The 22,604-nt window shown below is 43.2% G+C and overlaps 1 protein-coding gene across 3 annotated transcripts in view; it reads left to right on the plus strand.

Annotated features, from left to right (window-relative positions):
- The window catches only part of KCNN1 (potassium calcium-activated channel subfamily N member 1), a 189,025-nt gene that overhangs the window by 40,059 nt on the left and 126,362 nt on the right, over positions 1-22,604 (plus strand). For all 3 annotated transcript variants that reach the window (XM_089667455.1, XM_089667447.1, XM_089667440.1), the window contains exon 4: positions 10,917-11,335. In XM_089667455.1, coding sequence (XP_089523581.1) covers positions 10,917-11,335 — 419 coding nt within the window. The remainder of the gene's footprint in view (positions 1-10,916; positions 11,336-22,604) is intronic.

The following is a 22,604-nucleotide window of genomic DNA, read 5'->3' on the forward strand; positions in this document are numbered from 1 at the left end:
AAAGTGAACTGTAGGTATAAAAAAATAAAATTATATTCAAATTTGTATTCTGTACTCAAAAAAGTACCTTCTGTTGTTCTCAGCCGCCTACAAATCCCTTTTTTTTGCTGCTGTTATCTGAATTTCTAGTAGAGGGCAGCTATGCCATGATCCCACTGTATGTAGGAATGTAGCTACCCTCTCTTGCTTGCTTCCAAGATGGACTAAGGACTATGAACTATGGACTATTGTGACTGATTTCAAAGTGAGGAGGAAAAGGAATAAATCAGGTGCTCACTGAGGACATTACAAGGCAAAAAAACACAGTCATGAAAAATAGATAAGGCCCCTTTCACACGGGTATTCCATTTTTTTCATCAGTTCAGTCACGTTTTTCAGCAGTTTACATCCGTTTTTTTTCACCAGTTTACATCCGTTTTTCATCAGTCTACATCCATTTTTCATCCGGTTTTCATCAGTTTACATCTGTTTTTCATCTGTTTTTTTCATCTGTTTTTCATCTGTTTTTCATCTGTTTTTCATCAGTTTACATCCGTTTTTCATCTGTTTTTCATCCGTTTTTCATCAGTTTACATCCATTTTTCATCTGTTTTTTTCATCTGTTTTTCATCAGTTTACATCCGGTTTTAATCCGTTTACATCCGTTTTCATCTGTTTACATCCGGTTTTCATTCGTTTACATCCAGGTTTTACCCGTTTACATCCTTTTTCATTTGTTTTTTTGTCTGTTTACATCCATTTTGTCCATTTACATCAGTTTTTCGTCCGTGTAAATCCGTTTTTACCAATTCCGGTTTTTTTAACGGAAGAAAAATAGGGTTTTCTTCAATTAAAAAAAACGGATATTAACGGATGCTGACAATAATGGATGTTAACAGATGATCATCAGTTTACCTCCGCTAATCCATAGAAATACATGGGGTCTGTTTTTCATCCATAAACAGACAGATGAAAAACGAACATACGTAACGCCCGTGTGAAAGGGGCCTTACAGAGCCATTTAGTAGCAGATGTGTATAGGTTGTTTTGGGAGAAAAAGAATATAATTTAGTGTCACTTTAAGATGAGATGCTTAGTAGTTTTTTAAGACATAGCAATCAGAAATCATTTGTCATTGTCTTGACTGCTTGGAATAGAAGTAAATCCTGGTTGATCACTATGGGTTACTACATTTTGAACATCATCATCACTGCTCTTTGCACTGCCTTGTTAAATAAACCCAAAAGTGTAGTGGAGTGTGAAATGCTTCAGAAAGAGGTGTCACTTTGTATATGTATGAATGCTGCCATTCACCTTTCCCTTGCTGCTGGCTGTGACAGTTCTGTGTATTGCTGTGTTAGAGAATCTGGAGTTAAACAGTTTAGCTCAAAACATGTGGAAAATAAGGTACAACACATGTGATCATATATTTCATTTAAATCAGTATTTTTAATCTCTTGTTATGATTACAGATCCCCGATGTATTGCCCTGTATATCCCCTTAACAGTGTTAATTTTGACCTCAAATTTCAATTTAGTTTTAGTCGTAGTGATCTTTTGACAAAATTGGCATTTTAGGTTTAGTTGTATTTTAGTTATCTGAATTGTTTTAGTTTTAGTAATATATTAGCTGACTAAAATCTCCAGTACATTTTAGTCGACTAAAATTATTATTATTATACAGTATATATATAGCGCCAACAGTTTGCTCAGCGCTTTACAAAATGAAGGTAGACATTACAGTTACAATACAATTTGGTACAAGAGGAAACAGAGGGCCCTGCTCATTAGAGCTTACAATCTAGGAGGAAGGGTTGAGTGCTACAAAAGGTAATAGCTGTGGGGGATGAGCTGATGGAGGAAATAAAAGGCAGTTTACTGGTTAGAAGCAGGATAGGCTTCTTTAAAGAGAAAGGTTTTCAGGGATCGTCTAAAGGTGGATAGATTAGGAGACAGCCGGACAGATTGGGGTAGGGAGCAGGGGTGGACTGACCATTTGGAAACTCGGGAACTGCCCGAGGGCCCGGGGTCAGTAGGGGGCCCCATGATATGCCCCTGGTACCTTTTTCATAGGCTTTTTTGAGTTTGGGCAAGGACACAGGGACCCCATGATCCCCTATAGCCCTGGGGCCCCATGAGTTGTCAGTCTGCCCCTGGTAGGGAGTTCTATAGGATGGGAGAAGCTCAGGAGAAGTCCTGGAGGTGATCATGGGAGGAGGTGACATGGAAACTAGAGAGCAGAAGGTCTTGGGAGGATCGAAGAGAGCGGTTTGTTTGATATTTTGAGACCAGGATGGTGATGTAGCTGGGGGCAGAGTTGTGGATGGCTTTGTAAGTTGTTGTTAGTATTTTGAATTTTATTCGTTGGGTGAGTGGAAGCCAGTGGAGGGATTGGCAGAGAGGGGTAGCAGACACTGAATGGTTGGTAAGGTGGATGAGCCTGGCAGCAGTATTCATGATGGACTGGAGGAGGGATAGCCTATGTAAAGGTAAACCAATGAGGAGGGAGTTGCAGTAGTCGAGAAGATAATCAGGGAGTGAATTAGGAGCTTTGTGGTATCATTGGTTAAAAAGGGATTGTATTCTTGAGATGTTGTGGGGGTTGAGGCGGATTGATTTGGACAGGGATTAGATGTGGGCCTGAAAGGATAGTTCAGAATCCAGGGTTACACCTAGCACACACTAGGTTGATAGTGGTGCTATTAATCCTGACCGAGAAATCAGGGGATAAAATAATTTTAGTCGACCAAAATCCAGTTGGTTTAGTTAAATTGTAATGCATTATTGAAGCATTTCTCTAGAATGTCAAAACTCATTATATACTCCTGGAGTAAAAGTCTAATAACATGTTATTTATAGTATTAAGGTTTAAACATGCACTACAGACACAGATTTAGCCGTTGTGATAAATATCCAGTGTTAATTCAACATTAAATTTTGATTTAGTTTTAGTCATAGTCCTATGACTAAAATGACATTTTAGTTGTATTTTAGTCATCTGAATTGTTTTAGTGTTAAGCTCCGTACACACAATGAGAATATCGAAAGAATGATCGTCCATTTTTTTTGCATGCTAGTCTCATATCGAAAGTGAAATGGTTACTAATGTTAAGAAAATTCTTGTAGAATAGAATAAAAATTCAAAAGTGATGTAATGTATTGTATTTGTATTGTATTTCCGGATAAAAACTGTACCGATTAAACGAAAGTCGTATGATCTGGTATCGCACAAGAAAAATTTTCACGCTTCACATTAGTACACGCTTTGGACGAAAGCTGTGTACTAACAATCAGATTATCATACGATTGCTTCGGTAGCGGTATTTTTCGTACGATTTTGTGATCATGTATACTACACTCTAGCCGTATTTTTTCTGATTAAAATTAACACTGCCCCATAACCCCTACCTCAGACTGTTGAAATCACTATCATCACCAGACCAATTGGGTATCAGTATGACTTACAAGGTGCCAGTAGCTTGGTTTTACTTTACATAGAAAAGCTGAAAGAAAATAAGATGTATTTATATAAAAATGGCAAATTACAAGTCAGAAGCTAGCTACAACTAGTGAGATTTTTGCTATTGTTTTTGTGAAATCAAAACATGAAATTGATGCACAATTACATACATCATCTGCTACATCAAGTAATCCTCCACTTTTCAGGTCCAATAGTGCAGAGATTGCTCTTTTAAGTTTTTTTTTATCATTGAGAGTTCCAGTCTCATACCCCCATCATGTGGTTGCCATACCAGAGTTGTGGATTACCTGGTAAAAATCCCGATTCAAGGCCGGATCACACCAGGGATCGCACAGGAATGCTCTACATGTTCCTGTGTGATCATATGGAGTGCAGTGAGGTGCAGTTGGTGTCCCATTCATTTGAATGGACTGAATCGCACTGAGTTGCACCAAAAATAGTGCATGCAGGTCTTTAGAAGATTCACTGCAACTGGATTGCATAGTACTTTTGTACAATGCAATCAGGTGTCGGCAAAGACACTGTGTTTGCGACCTGCATTTGGGGTATCTTTAATTTAACATTAATACCAGCTGCAGATCACAACTGCAGTGCATATTGAATATAGGGTGGGAAACTTGCATGGAAACTAGGTTTACTGTGCGAATGGGCAGTTTGATATATATACTTTATTTCCAATATATCTGATAATTTTTTTTTTTTGGGAAAATTGTCAAATCTTTAATTATAGCAGTTGTTTTTTTTTTTTTCTCAATTATCTTAGAGCGGAGTTCTACTTGACCTATCAAAAAATAAAAGTCAGCAGCTACAAAAACTGTAGCTGCTGACTTTTAAAAAACAGCCACTTACCTGTCCCTCGGTTCCTTGGTGTGTCCCCCGCAGCTCGTTTCACCGGCCGTCCTGTATTCCTGGAGGCCGGCATCTTCAGTGTGGGCACCCGGCTGTGATAGCTTGCGGCTTCACAGCCGGGTATCCGCTGCACATGCACAAGTAGTGCTGCGCTTCGCGAATGGTCCTCTAGTCTTCTGGGACCTGTCACATGTCCTAAAAGACTACAGGGAGGACACCTTCCATTTCCGATCACCCTAGGTGATACGACCGGAAGTGGGAGCGGGTACCTGTCAAATTCGGGTACCCGCTCCACAAAGGTGCCAATCCTTAATGGAGAGCGGGAGAGCAGTCCTTAAAGCCGAACTTCCCCTTTTGGGTGGAGGAGGACAAGCCTGACATTAAAGAAACTCAAAAACTCTCTAGCAAGAGGATTGCTAAAGTATACAGGGTGAACACAGTAGCTTTTATGTGTTAGGGTTCCTTCACATGGATGTTCCAATTGGTTCCGCCTGCCCATTTTTCAGACGGACCCGATCGGGACCTCCATTTTCCTCTTTGGAGCGGCAGGTGTAAACGGACGTGTGTCTATTTATACCTGCCGACATCCAATCCCATCCACCAGAAAGGGACAGATGGGGATCCAGTTCCACTTCCAGGTGGTCCGTTTTCATCCGTCCGCCCATTGAGGAGAGCGAGCAGCTCTGTGTCTGTTCTGCAGCAGCAAAAAGGACACAGACCTCTCATCCACTTGCGCAGCAGGGATCAGCGGAGAGATCCCCCCGCTTAGCAAGCGGATCCGCTCAACGGGTCCACTCAGTGTGAGAGGACCCTTACACCTTCACTGGCTAGATCAGCAAGGCATTCCCTACTTTCTCCTGAAAAGGCTGTAGAATGTAAGTTCCTGGTGTGAAAGTGACACATCGCTCATTCAGCTGGTGCAAGGGGCAAGACATAGAAGCGGGTAAATGTTTCATCTCCCTACTGTGTCCTCTATAGTGATCCTCTGGCTGGAGTGGTCTATCCCTTTTTTTTTTTTCTTGTTAGTAAAATTAAATTGCAGTTGCTGAGTGTTTCCCCTTTTGCAGTACTTGGAGCTATCTACAGCAGCCTTTTACAACCAGAGTGCCTTCTGGGTTCTTCAGGAGTGCCTTAGCAAAATGCCTAAAAATTCCATGAAATTGCCCATAAATTGGGTACAAGCCAGTAGGTGGATCACGCCTACTGTTTTGTTACACAAAGCCACAGGTTTTCATTTTGCAATATTAAAACCTTGGGTACTGTGTAGGCCAGCCACCACAGTCCTAACAGCCACTTATGTCATTGTTTGATAAGGACATCAGGAACCTGCATAGCATCCTTCTTTGACCCTCCAGCGCCTCTGTGTCAGCACTGGAATCACATTAACTCTGAGGGGGAGAGAAAATGTTGAAGAATAAATACCAGAATACTAGTCAGTACCAGTGTGCAACAGTGTATTTGCTTTGAAAGAATAAATTACCTCTAACGTTGGGTGTCCTACATGTGTGGATGCTGCTGCAATATGTAAGACTATTAATTTTGTTTTTTACATTGTAGAATGGGGTGCCTCGAGATTGTTCATAATTTCAAAGTGCGCCTTGACTGGAAAAAGGTTGAGAAGCACTGAAGCACTGATCTACAGAATAACTATTTTCAGTAGCTGCTCAGGTTATCTGATGCTGCTGATGACCATGGCACACTAGTCATTTGAGGCTGAATAGATGTGTATTGTAGCCAATTACAGAAGCAACAAATCACCAGAAAAAAAAATGAAAGAGTGATCCTACACATCCCTGCTACAAAAAATGCTATTGTGACATGGAACTTTTGGACATATGGGGGTTTATTTACTAAAGTTGGTTCACTCAGAATCTGGTGCATCTGTGCTTGGTAGCCAATCAACATCTAACATCAGCTTGTTTAGTTAAGCTTTAGCAATAAAACCTGGAAGCTGATTGGATTCTATGCAGAAGTATACGAGATTCCGAGTGAAACAGCTTTAGTAAATAAACCCCTGAGATCCAAGTCTTGACTAGTGATGTGTAAATCTGCCTGTGTTTGATTCTCTCCAGGCTTTTTAAATTTGGTACCAAGTTCAGCAAACCTGAACAATGCAACAAATCCCATTGTGATCTATGTGGGGTTAATACTGCTGTTAAGCTCTGGCCATTCTTTGAAATAATAGGCAAATTATTGTCAAAGAGGGGAGCTGGCCATGTCCATTAGGATAATTTAACAAGGCAAAAAAATATTTTTGAAATACCATACAGTGGGAAGGGTGACATGGAAAAAATACCATTTCTTTAAATGACACGATTGTATGTGGTGTTGTGGAATGGTATGATTTTCCTGGATAGCTTTAGTGACACTGTATTCTCGCATCACATATTTGGATGTGTCATTGATTTTATAACTTTTACATGTAGTTTTGCATAAATTCAGCAGCTGCTTCCCATTCATTTCAACTTGATAAAAGGGGCCTTTTTATGGAGTTTTGGCTGTGAAACCTGTTTTTTTAAATCAAGCTGTGATAGGCCTGATTCGACTAGTGGAAGGATTATGCACATAATATTGAAAATACATATATACTTCAGTAATGTGTTTAGCTGAAATTGGCCTGCATTAGGATAGTACACGTGCACACTGATAGGCAGTAAATAAAAAGCTACAAAAAAGATTTCATCTTGAGGTAAAAATTAGAGTGTATTATTTCTTGTCTCTTGACAATAACCACAAATATTTTATAGTGGCTAGACAGAATGTAAGCATCCTGGTTAGGCCACAATTTAAGAGGCAGAGAAGAGGCATGTTTTATATTGTAATTTGAGTCTATTACAGGGGTAGGCGATCTTTGAGAGGTGGAGATCTACCTCAACAACAGGTCATTGGGGTTCGACACCCTTTTTTAAGACTTTAACTAGCGAGGCCCAACTAAATTGTAAGGAAAACCTAGGAAATTATAATGTCACTGTAAAAACAGAAGCTTATCTTAAAAGTGAACAGTGCCGGTCAGTAGAGCAGTGGGAAGAGCCAGTAGGACAGTGTCCGGTATGTGGACAGAGTCAGTAGGGCAGTGGACCGTGTCAGTAGGTCAGTGGATGATGCCAGGAGGGTAATGGATGGTGTCAGAAGGACAGAGGTTAATGTTAGTTAGTTAGTTAGTTAGGACAGTGACTTTGTCAGTAGGGTATTTTTTTTATTTTTTTTTTATAGTTTTGATTTTGTATTATTTTTTACAATTTTTAGCAGCCCTGTTGGGGGGCTTTAGTTAAATATGTGAGGTTAAACAGTTTACTAAGCTTCAGTTATGAATGAACACTGTAATTGATTGGTACCGATCAATCACTGTTCTCATTTAGAAAAAGAAGGGGCCAGTAAATTACATATTTACAAGCCCCTTCCCTGATCTCCATCCTGAAATGATTCCTCGCAGTATCCAGGGGAGAGGAGAGGAGGGGAAGCTGGCAGTGCTGCAGGGGGATGGACCAGAGGAGCACACAGGAGGCGCGGGCAGCAGAAGGAAGTGGATTCTGGACAGGAAAGGCGGTGGGGGTGGCATTTATTGGAACTGATCCCTTATACAGTTGTGCTCAACAGTTTGCATACCCTGCAGAAACCATGACATTTTGTCATTGATATTAAAAATATGACTGATCATGCCAAAAAACTGTCTTTTATTTAAGGATAGTGATCGTATGAAGCCATTTATTATCACGTCGTTGTTTGGCTCCTTTTTAAAATATAATGACACCAGAAATCACCCAAATAGCTCTGATTCTGATCAAAAGTTTACATACCCCAGAATGTTTGACCTTGGGACAAACACACAAGAAGACATAAACAGGTTAAAATTGCAATTAAAGGTTAATTTCCCACATCTATGGCTTTTACATATACTGAGCCATGTGGATCAGAAAAGAACTGTGAAAAGACATAAGTAACAAGGTAATGGAACTTTATAAAGATGGAAAAAGATATAAAGAGATATCCAAAGCACTGAATAGGCCAGTCATTTTTGTTCAAGCATTGTCATATCGTGCTCTTTGAACCAACCACACTGTCTTTTTCCAGAGCAGCCTGTATTTCTCCTGAGGTTACCTGTTGGTTTTTCTTTGTATCCAAAACAATTCTTCTGGCAGTTGTGGCTGCAATCTACATGACCTTGGCTTGGTATCAAGAGATCCCCAAACTTTCTGCTTCTTAATGAGTGATCGAACACTACTGACTGGCATGTTCAAGGCTTTGGATATCTTTTTATATCCTTTTCCATCTTTATAAAGCTCCATTACCTTGATACGCAGGTATTTTGACAGTTCTTTTCTGCTACCCATGGCTCGGTATCTAGCCTGTGCAGTGCATCCATGTGAGAGCTAACAAACTCATTGACTATTTATACATAGACACTAATTGAAATTTAAATAGTCACAGGTGTGGAAAATTAATCTTTATTGCCATTTTAACCCATGTGTGTCACCTTGTGTGTCTGTACCAAGGCCAAACATCCCAGGGTATGTAAACTTTTGATCAGGGCCATTTGGGGGATTTCTGTTATCATTATGATTTAAAAAGCAGCCAAACAACTATGTGATAATAAATGGCATCATACGATCACTATCCTTAAATAAAATATTTTTTTGGCATGATTAGCCATATTTTCAATATTAAAGCCAACATTTCACAACTTCTGCCAGGGTGTGTAAACTTGTGAGCACAAGTGTATTTTCCTCCTGCCGTCGGTGAGAGGGAGAGGAGAAGCCATATTTCAGCTGCTCCAGGAAGAAAATACAGGGAACGGTTCTAGTAAGTGCCACTCCCTTCCCTCTGTCCAGGTTCTAGGGTTTGGCAAGGAAGGGACACAATCTACCAGTCACTTACCGACGATCCACAGGTGGATCACGATTGAAGAGTTGCTGGCCCTCAGTCTATTATCTAAGAGACCACAGACACAAGTATTGTACAGTGACTAGACAGTATGTAAGCAGCTTGGTTAGGCTGCAAAATAAGAGGGAGGGATGAGGCAAGTTTTATCTTGAAATAAACCTTACAGCGTATCATCTGAGAGACAATAGTTGATGTTGGTGTTGATTGTATGCCCGAAAAATAACCTTCTGAAAACCAGGGCAATTCATGATGAACTGCTGCACCGCCAGGTTTAGGAAACGTGCTAGGCAAGGTGTATGTGTGATTTTTACAGACCAAGGGCAAACAGTAGATTAGTGCTGTTACACATGACCTTGCCTGGCTGAAGTCAGCCTTGTCCTGCAAGCCCCTATCCCCCAAGCATACAAACTGCAACACAACTTAGCAGATTTAGCCTAAGAGGTTTCAGGGAGTCACAGGACAAGGTCAGAACAAAAGTTACTGCACTGTCACTATCAGACACGTCCAGTGGTGTGCCTTGTCTTGCATCCATCTCAACTGCCAGAAGATTGACCCAGTGTGCCATGAAAAATAAGTAGCATCACTGCTTATATTTTCTGGACAATGTGTCTGTGGTCATGCTGTACCCTGCTGCTGACAGAGCGATTCAGCAACACAGACACATTATGTTGCCCCTGCTGGTGGGGGACAGCGATGGCCTTCTCGGCAAAGTAATGGGGGCTGGGTACCTGCCACTGTGGCATAATACAGGCCATACATTTGAATGGGGGTTAATTTTATCAGCTGGAATAGGAGCAGCTGCAAAGATAGCTTCTGTCATTAGGGCATTGGGCATGGGGGTGACTTTAGGACATTTTTTTATTCACCTCTAGCAGCTGCATTAGAGATACCTACCCTAGAAAAAAACTGCTCAAATTGGTGGGGTGAGTGTAGGAGAATTCTGTAGAGGTTCAAGCCTTCACTTGATCCTCTTCAGGTAGCCCTGTGACCCTCTTTCCCGCTTGATGTGGCATATACTAAGCCTCTGAAACCCTTTCCCTCCCTATCACTAGAGGCCGAAGATTTTGCAATGGATGTAGCAGCAGAATGTTGGAAAGGGGGTGCAGATGCCAAAAGTGAGGAACAAGGAGAAGTGCAGGTCTTTTGCTGCCAACTTATGTTATTAAGTCACTGCTTTCACTAAACTCTGTGCTGCAGGGTCATGAATTTCCTCATGCATGTGGTACCCAACTGGCTGTTACTTTCACTACAGCTGATACATTGCAGGCAGAGGCGTGCAGACCTTTGGATGGCGGAGAAGCCTTACATCATCCCTTCTCATTATTATGCTGCATTGTAATAATTCTGAATACTTTTAGTCATTTGTATTTTTTCTAACAAAACTGAACTTTCACTTTTTCACACTCCAGTGTTCTGGAAGATTTGACTAAGCAGTTATTATTATTCATTGGTTGGTTCTTGATTTTCCTCTATCCTTAACAATTGCATGTTTTTTACCTACCATAAACGTAATTATTATTTTGTAACCCTGAATCAACTTTAATGTAATATTTTTATGGCATATTAAACAATTCTCCTACCTCTGCCTTATTGTGTGTCTAGGCAATAAAGTGTTGGTTTCAACCACATCTCACTTGTGAGCATTCTGAATTTATCTTAGCATGTTTTTATATCTTCCACTAATTTTCTCCTGATTTTATATTGCCTATCTTTACTTTTGTTGTAGCTTTTTATGGTGGACAATGGAGCGGATGACTGGAGAATAGCCATGACCTATGAACGCATATTTTTCATCACTTTAGAGTTGACTGTGTGTGCCATTCATCCTATCCCTGGACAGTACTCTTTTACCTGGACAGCTCGTCTGGCCTTCTTCTATACCACCTCTGTAGCCAATGCCGACATAGACATCATCTTATCCATCCCTATGTTCTTAAGGCTGTATCTAATTGGACGTGTGATGCTCCTCCACAGCAAGCTCTTCACTGATGCATCTTCAAGGAGCATAGGCGCCCTCAACAAGATCAATTTCAACACACGCTTTGTAATGAAGACTCTTATGACCATCTGTCCGGGTACAGTTCTCCTGGTTTTCAGCATCTCATCCTGGATCATTGCAGCATGGACAGTCCGAGTATGTGAAAGGTAAGTCCTTTCCCTTATATTGATTAATGCTGTAGATTTTATAGAGCAGCAAATCCTTCTTGTGTTCAGCATGTGTTTAGCATGTTTTTTTTCCTTTTGAATCTGCCTACATCTCACTAAGGAAAATTTCTTTCAAATGAGTTTATACATTTCAGAAAACAAACATAATTTTGGACAATCATTTTAAACTAACCATGGAAATGCAGCTGCTGATCATCTTCCTTATGCTGTTTGTCCCATTTAATTGCTGTCTCTGCCTGTCTTCCATGTATGGCTACATGGCATTTATGAAAGTTTAAATGATGGGGTTTAAAATAGTCCTTTTCTGTCTTTCCACATCAGATACCATCAAAAGTCACCTCTACCAAGCTTCTAGCAAACAGCATTCCAACTGTTCTTCATTCATATGACAATGCCATGTGTCTGTAAACCTCCACCCATTTTGACTTATTTCACATGTTTAAAATGACCTTTACCCATATTTAGCATTGTCATATTGCAGCACAATCTTACTGCAATAAAACAAAGGTGTAAACATAGGAGGCAATAGATGTCTCTGGCGAATGGGCTGCATGTAAATATTCACCTATATTAAAATGTCTTTGAAGCCATGCCTACTTTGTTTTTATAATAAGCATAAAAATAATCATATAGAATGGATGATTTTAAGAATTATGCGTTAGAAAGGGAAAAAAAAACGAATCAGTAGTATATAACCCCATTCCTTGAGAAACTTAAAGAGATGCATTTTGACATTATTTATCATTACAATTATTTATTTTAAAGCTCAATTCCACCATAAACACCCTTGTAGTGGGACCTCTCTGCACTGCAATGGTGTTTTTTCTGATGGAGGAAGAGGGCTTTAAAGAATAAACATAGGAAGGTTAACAAAATGCTTGCTGGGTAGGAAAATATAAAACAAGCAATATCTTCTTTTTGAGCTGAAGCCTTCTAGATGATGATTTTATTTTTTTTTTCTATTTTAAAGTGTATATAAACAATAAATCTATTTTCGGTATGTATTGGATTATTCCATACTGCAGGGGTGGGCAACTGTGGCCCTCCAGCTGTTGGTGAACTACAAGTCCCATCATGCCTCTGCCTTTGGGAGTCATGCTTGTATCTGTCAGTTTTGCAATGCCTCATGGGACTTGTAGTTCTACAACATCTGGAGGGCCACAGTTGCCCACCCATGCCATACTGTATATAGTTTTCTTAAGCAGGCATTTTATGTCATTGTTGCAAGGTTACTTATCTGGAGATCCTACCAGTAACAGCACTTCCTGTTTCAGGCTGACAGCTCTAAGCTGTTGCCTGTCAATTAGCAGTAGTGTTGTCAAACAGCCACTGGGCTGCTTATCTGGTCTATCAGATGGGAAGCCCAGCAGCCATCAAAAGGAGTGTGCAGAGCAGAATAACTACACTGTTGCTAAATGTGAAGTGGTGTCAGCCTGTAACAGGAAGTGCTATTATTGGCAGGCATAGTTCCCAACTGACTTGGAGGGATTGCCCCTCTTTTGGAAGCAAATCCATTGGTCCCGCTTTCCTTCATAGTTGTCCCTCTTTTTTGGTCTGACATAGAGACCTCTATAAATAAATACATTATTTAGAAGTGTTAAACTGCCATAAGCCCCACATCCAGCCAATAAATTATTGAATTCCTTGAAATTGAAGAGCCAGTGTAAAGAAAAACTGGTGGTGAGAGAAAACACTTGCGGGTTAAATCAGTCCTTTTTTGGCATATCAATTCTTCATGGTCCACATAACTGGTTCATTGCAGGAATGTGTCCATTGCCTACATAATTTAGAGTAAAAGGTATCCATCTTCCTCATCTCAGAAAGTTGGAAGGTATGGGCAGGAATTCCAGGTAAGAAACTATGTAACAGAAAATTATTTCCTTCAAAAAACTGTATACAGTAAGGCTTGATTGCAAAGATTCAGGGTTTACGTACAATTGTAAGTTGTATTAAACCTTCCCCTTTCATTCACACAAACAAACCAGCTTGCTCTCACTCATTCAGGCAACTTCCCTGAAATTCCTGTAGGGGAAGTGTGCACAGTACAAGTTACAGAAAGGTCACATGACCAATCATTTTGTATCCTCAAAAATGCCTGAAAACAATCAAATACGCATGTGAAATGCCTGATTTTACTGTCTGGAATGCTGCCATATATAATATATGTGATTTAAAGGATAGGTTCACCCATATTTAGGGTGTAATATGTAACATGTTCAGGTAGACCCCCTCTCCCCCTAGTTCCCCCTTCCCTGAGACTGCAAACGGGATCCTTTCCCCTGCAGTCACTGTCACATTTAAAATCCACCCACACAGCCACGTAATGCATTTACAGGGATTGGTAAATGATTAAACTACAAGTCCCGTCTTCTGCTGTGGAAGGTGGACTTACAGTTTTGATATCAGTGCATACATAGTCCATTCACACTTCCTACAACTCTGAAACTGACAGCTAGAGATGAGCGAATCGAAGTAGGCGAAGTGGAATTCGAGTCGAATCCGAAAAATAGCCTACTTCGGACGCGCGAATCGAAATTTTTCCTAAAATGGTGGCGGACATGTGCGGCGACGGAGCGGGGATGTCTGGGAAGGCGCGCAGACAAGGCGCGCTGACCCATAATGCATTCCTTAATGACATGTGATCGCATTAGCCAATCAGCAGCCAGGCAGCCAGCACTGTGTAATGGTCGAGCTATAAATAGCGGCCATTTTAGAATTCTTCATTTGCCTCCAGTCATTCAAGAGAGGCAGACCGCTCTGTATTAGGGACAGAGTTAGGGCCACAGAAACGTTACTTGGGGACAGAGAAACGTTACTTAGGGACAGAGAAGCATTACTCAGGGACACAGAATTGTTAATGAGGGCCACAGAATCGTTACTTAGGGCCAAAGAAACGCTAGTTAGGGCCACAGAATTGTTACTCAGGGACAGACAGAATTGTTACTGAGTGCCAGAGAATTGTTACTTAGGGCCACAGAAACGTTAGTTAGGGCCACAGAATTGTTACTCAGGGACAGACACAGAATTGTTACTGAGGGCCACAGAACTGTTACTTAGGGCCACAGAAACGTTATTAGGGCCACAGAATTGTTACTCAGGGACAGACAGAATTGTTACTGAGTGCCAGAGAATTGTTACTTAAGGCCACAGAAACGTTAGTTAGGGCCACAGAATTGTTACTCAGGGACAGACACAGAATTGTTACTGAGGGCCACAGAACTGTTACTTAGGGCCACAGAAACGTTAGTTAGGGCCACAGAATTGTTACTCAGGGACAGACAGAATTGTTACTGAGTGCCAGAGAATTGTTACTTAGGGCCACAGAAACGTTAGTTAGGGCCACAGAATTGTTACTCAGGGACAGACACAGAATTGTTACTGAGGGCCACAGAACTGTTACTTAGGGCCACAGAAACGTTAGTTAGGGCCACAGAATTGTTACTCAGGGACAGACACAGAATTGTTACTGAGGGCCACAGAATTGTTACTTAGGGCCACAGAAACGTTACTCAGGGACACAGAATTGTTACTGAGGGCCACAGAACTGTTACTTAGGGCCACAGAAACGTTAGTTAGGGCCACAGAATTGTTACTCGGACAGACACAGAATTGTTACTGAGGGCCACAGAATTGTTACTGAGGGCCACAGAACCGTTACTTAGGGCCACAGAATTGTTACTCAGGGACACAGAATTGTTACTGAGGGCCACAGAACCGTTACTTAGGGCCACAGAATTGTTACTCAGGGACAGACACAGAATTGTTACTGAGGGCCACAGAATTGTTACTGAGGGCCACAGAACCGTTACTTAGGGCCACAGAATTGTTACTCAGGGACACAGAATTGTTACTGAGGGCCACAGAACCGTTACTTAGGGCCACAGAATTGTTACTCAGGGACACAGAATTGTTACTTAGGGCCACAGAAACGTTACTCAGGGACACAGAATTGTTACTGAGGGCCACAGAACTGTTACTTAGGGCCACAGAAACGTTAGTTAGGGACACAGAATTGTTACTCAGGGACAGACACAGAATTGTTACTGAGGGCCACAGAATTGTTACTTAGGGCCACAGATACGTTACTCAGGGACACAGAATTGTTACTGAGGGCCACAGAACCGTTACTTAGGGCCACAGAATTGTTACTCAGGGACAGAAACAGAATTGTTACTCAGGGACACAGAATTGTTACTGAGGGCCACAGAACCGTTACTTAGGGCCACAGAAACGTTACTCAGGGACACAGAATTGTTACTGAGGGCCACAGAACCGTTACTTAGGGCCACAGAATTGTTACTCAGGGACAGACACAGAATTGTTACTGAGGGACACAGAATTGTTACTGAGGGCCACAGAACCGTTACTTAGGGCCACAGAAACATTAATCAGGGACACAGAATTGTTACTGAGGGCCACAGAACCGTTACTTAGGTCCACATAAACGTTATTCAGGGACACAGAATTGTTACTGAGGGCCACAGAACTGTTACTTAGGGCCACAGAAACGTTAGTTAGGGCCACAGAATTGTTACTCAGGGACAGACACAGAATTGTTACTGAGGGACACAGAATTGTTACTGAGGGACACAGAACTGTTACTTAGGGCCACATAATTGTTACTCAGGGACACAGAATTGTTACTGAGGGCCACAGAACCATTACTTAGGGCCACAGAATTGTTACTCAGGGACACAGAATTGTTACTGAGGGCCACAGAACCGTTACTTAGGGCCACAGAATTGTTACTCAGGGACAGACACAGAATTGTTACTGAGGGCCACAGAATTGTTACTGAGGGACACAGAATTGTTACTGAGGGCCACAGAACCGTTACTTAGGGCCACAGAATTGTTACTCAGGGACAGACACAGAATTGTTACTGAGGGCCACAGAATTGTTACTTAGGGCCACAGAAACGTTACTCAGGGACACAGAATTGTTACTCAGGGACAGACACAGAATTGTTACTGAGGGCCACAGAATTGTTACTTAGGGCCACAGAAACGTTACTCAGGGACACAGAATTGTTACTCAGGGACAGACACAGAATTGTTACTCAGGGACAGACACAGAATTGTTACTGAGGGCCACAGAATTGTTACTTAGGGCCACAGAAACGTTACTCAGGGACACAGAATTGTTACTCAGGGACAGACACAGAATTGTTACTCAGGGACAGACACAGAATTGTTACTGAGATCCACAGAATTGTTACTTAGGGCCACAGAAACGTTACTCAGGGACACAGAATTGTTACTCAGGGACAGACACAGAATTGTTACTGAGGGACACAGAATTGTTACTGAGGGACACAGAATTGTTACTCAGGGACACAGAATTGTTACTGAGGGCCACAGAACCGTTACTTAGGGCCACAGAATTGTTACTCAGGGACAGACACAGAATTGTTACTCAGGACACAGAATTGTTACTGAGGGCCACAGAACCTTTACTTAGGGCCACAGAAACGTTACTCAGGGACAGACACAGAATTCTTACTCAGGGACAGACACAGAATTGTTACTCAGGGACACAGAATTGTTACTGAGGGACACAGAATTGTTACTGAGGGCCACAGAACCGTTACTTAGGGCCACAGAATTGTTACTCAGGGACAGACACAGAATTGTTACTCAGGACACAGAATTGTTACTGAGGGCCACAGAACCTTTACTTAGGGCCACAGAAACGTTACTCAGGGACAGACACAGAATTCTTACTCAGGGACAGACACAGAATTGTTACTCAGGGACACAGAATTGTTACTGAGGGACACAGAATTGTTACTGAGGGCCACAGAATTGTTACTCAGGGACACAGAATTGTTACTGAGGGACACAGAATTGTTACTGAGGGACACAGAATTGTTACTGAGGGCCACAGAATTGTTACTGAGGGACACAGAATTGTTACTCAGGGACAGACACAGAATTGTTACTGAGGGCCACAGAACTGTTACTTAGGGCCACAGAACTGTTACTTAGGGCCACAGAAACGTTACTCAGGGACACAGAATTGTTACTCAGGGACACAGAATCGTTTAATTAAAGAGTATGTCAGACAACATGCAGAGGAGTGTCAGAGGAGGCAATGTTTTAGGAGCGAGCAGACGTGGCAGCAGAGGAAGGGGTCGAGGCAGCACTATTTGCAGCCAGAGGCTAGTGCTCCCGGTGTCATCCAGTACAGTGAGGAAGAGCTAACAGAGGGCGGTCAGGAACGGGGGGAGACATCCGCCTCTTCAGCAGCCAGGCGAAGAAGTAGTGGCGAGGAGAGTGGCTCGGTAGCCGGTGTAGAGACAGGTCTGTCTCCTGACCCACACGCAGCCGAGGGGGCTAGTAGTGAGGCGGAGACCCTAATTGATGATGATGAGGCTGATCGCACTTGGCAGCCTCGTCGTCATCAGGCTATTGCTTCCGCATCATCAGGAGAAGAGGGTGGCAGCTTGGCAGCGAGCAAAACAGTCGGTGGGTTGTCTCCATCGCCACACTCTGCCATGTGCCACTTTCAGGTCTCCTCACACACTGCTGGTGTGTTGAATTTTTTGACATAGGGTGCTGGCAGATTACGGGCCTCCCATAGCTGCTGCCAGGCCCCTAATCTGCCATGGGCCCCTATATACCGCCTCCTCATGCTGCTGCCAAGTCCAGAGTCTCTCATGGGTCCCTGTACGGCCTCCCATTGCTGCTGTCTCCATCGCCACACTCTGCCATGTGCCACTTTCAGGTCTCCTCACACACTGCTGGTGTGTTCAGTTTTTTGACATAGGGTGCTGGCAGATTACGGGCCTCCCATAGCTGCTGCCAGGCCCCTAATCTGCCATAGGCCCCTATATACCGCCTCCTCATGCTGCTGCCAAGTCCAGAGTCTGTCATGGGTCCCTGTACGGCCTCCCATTGCTGCTGTCTCCATCGCCACACTCTGCCATGTGCCACTTTCAGGTCTCCTCACACACTGCTGGTGTGTTCAGTTTTTTGACATAGGGTGCTGGCAGATTACGGGCCTCCCATAGCTGCTGCCAGGCCCCTAATCTGCCATAGGCCCCTATATACCGCCTCCTCATGCTGCTGCCAGGTCCAGAGTCTGTCATGGGTCCCTGTACGGCCTCCCATTGCTGCTGTCTCCATCGCCACACTCTGCCATGTGCCACTTTCAGGTCTCCTCACACACTGCTGGTGTGTTCAGTTTTTTGACATAGGGTGCTGGCAGATTACGGGCCTCCCATAGCTGCTGCCAGGCCCCTAATCTGCCATAGGCCCCTATATACCGCCTCCTCATGCTGCTGCCAGGTCCACAGTGTCTCATGCCATGTGCCACTTTCAGGTCTCCTCACACTGCTGGTGTGTTGAATTTTTTGACATAGGGTGCTGGCAGATTACGGGCCTCCCATAGCTGCTGCCAGGCCCCTAATCTGCCATGGGCCCCTATACCACCTCCTCATGCTGCTGCCAAGTCCAGAGTCTCTCATGGGTCCCTGTACGGCCTCCCATTGCTGCTGTCTCCATCGCCACACTCTGCCATGTGCCACTTTCAGGTCTCCTCACACACTGCTGGTGTGTTCAATTTTTTGACATAGGGTGCTGGCAGATTACGGGCCTCCCATAGCTGCTGCCAGGCCCCTAATCTGCCATAGGCCCCTATATACCGCCTCCTCATGCTGCTGCCAGGTCCAGAGTCTGTCATGGGTCCCTGTACGGCCTCCCATTGCTGCTGTCTCCATCGCCACACTCTGCCATGTGCCACTTTCAGGTCTCCTCACACTGCTGGTGTGTTGAATTTTTTGACATAGGGTGCTGGCAGATTACGGGCCTCCCATAGCTGCTGCCAGGCCCCTAATCTGCCATGGGCCCCTATACCGCCTCCTCATGCTGCTGCCAAGTCCAGAGTCTCTCATGGGTCCCTGTACGGCCTCCCATTGCTGCTGTCTCCATCGCCACACTCTGCCATGTGCCACTTTCAGGTCTCCTCACACACTGCTGGTGTGTTCAATTTTTTGACATAGGGTGCTGGCAGATTACGGGCCTCCCATAGTTGCTGCCAGGCCCCTAATCTGCCATAGGCCCCTATATACCGCCTCCTCATGCTGCTGCCAGGTCCAGAGTCTGTCATGGGTCCCTGTACGGCCTCCCATTGCTGCTGTCTCCATCGCCACACTCTGCCATGTGCCACTTTCAGGTCTCCTCACACTGCTGGTGTGTTGAATTTTTTGACATAGGGTGCTGGCAGATTACGGGCCTCCCATAGCTGCTGCCAGGCCCCTAATCTGCCATGGGCCCCCGTACCGACTCCTCATGCTGCTGCCAGGCCCGTAATCTGTCATGGGCCCCTGTTGTCGCTTGTTGGCATATTCCGCTCGTTCAGATGCTCCTTCTCCTGCTACTCCTCTTCACGGATTCCGTCAGCAGTCTTTCTTGGAATCCGTTTCCAAGAGACAACAGTTTGCGAGCACGCACCCGATGGTGCAGAAGCTGAACGTCCTCCTGTCCAAGTTGCTGCTGCCAGGCTCGTAATCTGTCATGCGCCCCTGTACCGCCTCCTCATGCTGCTGCCAGGTCCAGAGTGTGTCATGGGCCCCCGTACCGACTCCTCATGCTGCTGCCAGGCCCGTAATCTGTCATGGGCCCCTGTACCGCCTCCCCATGCTGCTGCCAGGTCCAGAGTGTGTCATGGGTCCCTGTACGGCCTCCCATTGCTGCTGCCAGGCCCGTAATCTGCCATGGGCCCCCGTACCGACTCCTCATGCTGCTGCCAGGCTTGTAATCTGTCATGGGCCCCTGTACCGCCTCCTCATGCTGCTGCCAGGTCCAGAGTGTGTCATGGGTCCCTGTACGGCCTCCCATTGCTGCTGTCTCTATCGCCACACTCTGCCATGTGCCACTTTCAGGTCTCCTCTCACTGCTGGTGGTTTCCATTTTTGTCATAGGGTGCTGTATGGCCTCCCATTGCTGCTGCCTCCACCGCCACACTGTGGCTCCACACTCTGGTTTTGGCCCCGTGATTGCCCAAATGAGTGAAGTGTGCGGTGATTTTAAGATCGACGGCATTCATCTGCATGTCATACTGACTGACAGTATTATTTCTCTTCCCCAGCAGACTCCAAGGGCATTTAAATTAAAGGTACAGTGTTCTGCACTAATATTAAGTCTCTCTGAAGCCTAGAAACACCCTTTTTTAAGTTAAATTCACAGCGAATATATTCGACTCGAATCGAAATTTTTCCACGAATTCGCCGAATCAGTCGAATCGAATTTTTGAATACTTCGCTCATCTCTACTGACAGCCCATGCAGAGGTATGAGCATAGAGCTGTAGAAAGAGTCTGCAAGAGCCTGACATTGCACCCATGATTCACGGATTGCAGATGCAATGCTCTGCAGGCTCCTGTGAAATATATAATACAAGCACATTTTTTTACCTGTAAAAATATGTGCATTAACTTTTTTCAAAAAAAGCTTTTAAATTGATTCAATAACACAATAAGGATTACATTTCTGAGGATATTTCTGAGTACGCCTCCAGGTGAGTATTGCATTGTATTTTTTTAACAGTTTTAGAATACTACAGCGTTTACCATTTGAAATGGAAAGGTGTTTTTAATAACATTAAATTACAACTAGCTTGTGTAGCAATTTTTTATCTCCTTGGATATATATACACTTGAATGTGGCTCCCAAAAACCTCTCTGCAGACAGCAATTTAGAGGTAATTTAAACTAGTATAATTTCATAAAACTTTCATTAAAATTTCAAATGGAACTGAAGTGATGCTGAAACATTCAGCAACCTCCTCCATTGTTCCACACAACAGCTATTGTAAGAAAAAAAAAAAACAGACCTCTTATTAGATGTTTGTATTTGTAGTGGCATAGCATCAGTGTTCAGACTGTTTACAAGGGTTTCCATGAATCAGTTTGGTGCACTATCTATGAGTCATTGTACAGTGATTTTTTTTTAAACTTAATTTAATTTCCACTTTAACCAAAGATTTATACTGATTTACATTTGAATGCAGCTGATAGGTTGACAATGGTTTGGGACCTCTGCAGACTGTATTATGGTGTGACAAAAATAGTGCAATATGCATTACTTGGTACTTCAGAGTAAATACTTTAAAAAAAAAGCTTTTCCCTCTATTTGATAGTCATAACCATCAGATCCGCAGGGCTGCCTGAAGTTATTTACACCATTAACTGGTTTTAAATGCTGTATTGCAGCACTCCGTTTATTAGTTCAATCATCTGACAGGTCCCTCCTGAATGGCACGTAATGAATAGCAGCCAGGACTTCAAAGAGCACAATAATGCTAACAGCATTAATACTTCTCTAAATACACTTCATTTATTGTCAGATAACCAAAAGCCATTCATGAATCAGACTAGGATGTTCCAGCATACACTAGAAAAAGATGAAGAAATGTGTATGGAAATTATATGGCACTCTTACATATCATATCCTATCATATCCTGTCCTATATACAGTGATAAAAATAATTATTTGATTCCCTGCAGATTTTTGCCCCACTTACAAAAAAATTAAGGGTCTATAATTTTTACCATGGGTGTATTTTAAGTGGTAGAGACAGAATATCAACCATAAATGCAGAAAAAACACAATACAAATGTTATAAATTGAGTTGCAGTTCAGTGAGTAAAATAAGTATTTGATCCCCTACTAACCAGAAATAATTCTGGCTCCCACAGACTGGCTATATGCTCATGTGGTACACAGACCAGTCCTGTCAATTTAGGAAGGTGCTCCTAATGACGACTCATTATGTGTATAAAAGACACCTGTTCACAGAACTTCTTTCTTCCATTCAAACCTCACCACCATGGGCAAGACCAACTAGCTGTCAAAGGCTGTCAGGGACAAGATTGTAGACCTGCACCAGGCTGGAATGAGCTACAAGACATTAGCAAGAAGCTTGGTGAGAAGGAGACAGCTGTTAGAGCAATTCACAAATGGAAGAAATACAAAATAGTCATCAATTGCCCTCAGTCTGGAGCTCCATCCAAGATTTTGCTTCATGGCATAAAGATGACTATGAGAAAATTGAGGGATCAGCCCAGAACTACACAGGAGGAGCATGCGAATGATCTCAAAGCAGCTAGGACCACAGTCACCAAACCATTGGTTCCAAAATACACCACCATGGATTGAAATGCTGCAGTGCCCACAAGGTCCCCCTCCTCAAAAAGGCACATGTACAGGCCTGTCTGAAGTGTGCCAGTGAACATCTGAATGACTCAG

This window comes from Staurois parvus, unplaced genomic scaffold (assembly GCF_062004578.1).
Source record: "Staurois parvus isolate SC_StPar_1 unplaced genomic scaffold, SC_StPar_1.0 ptg000053l, whole genome shotgun sequence".
NCBI lineage: Eukaryota > Metazoa > Chordata > Amphibia > Anura > Ranidae > Staurois > Staurois parvus.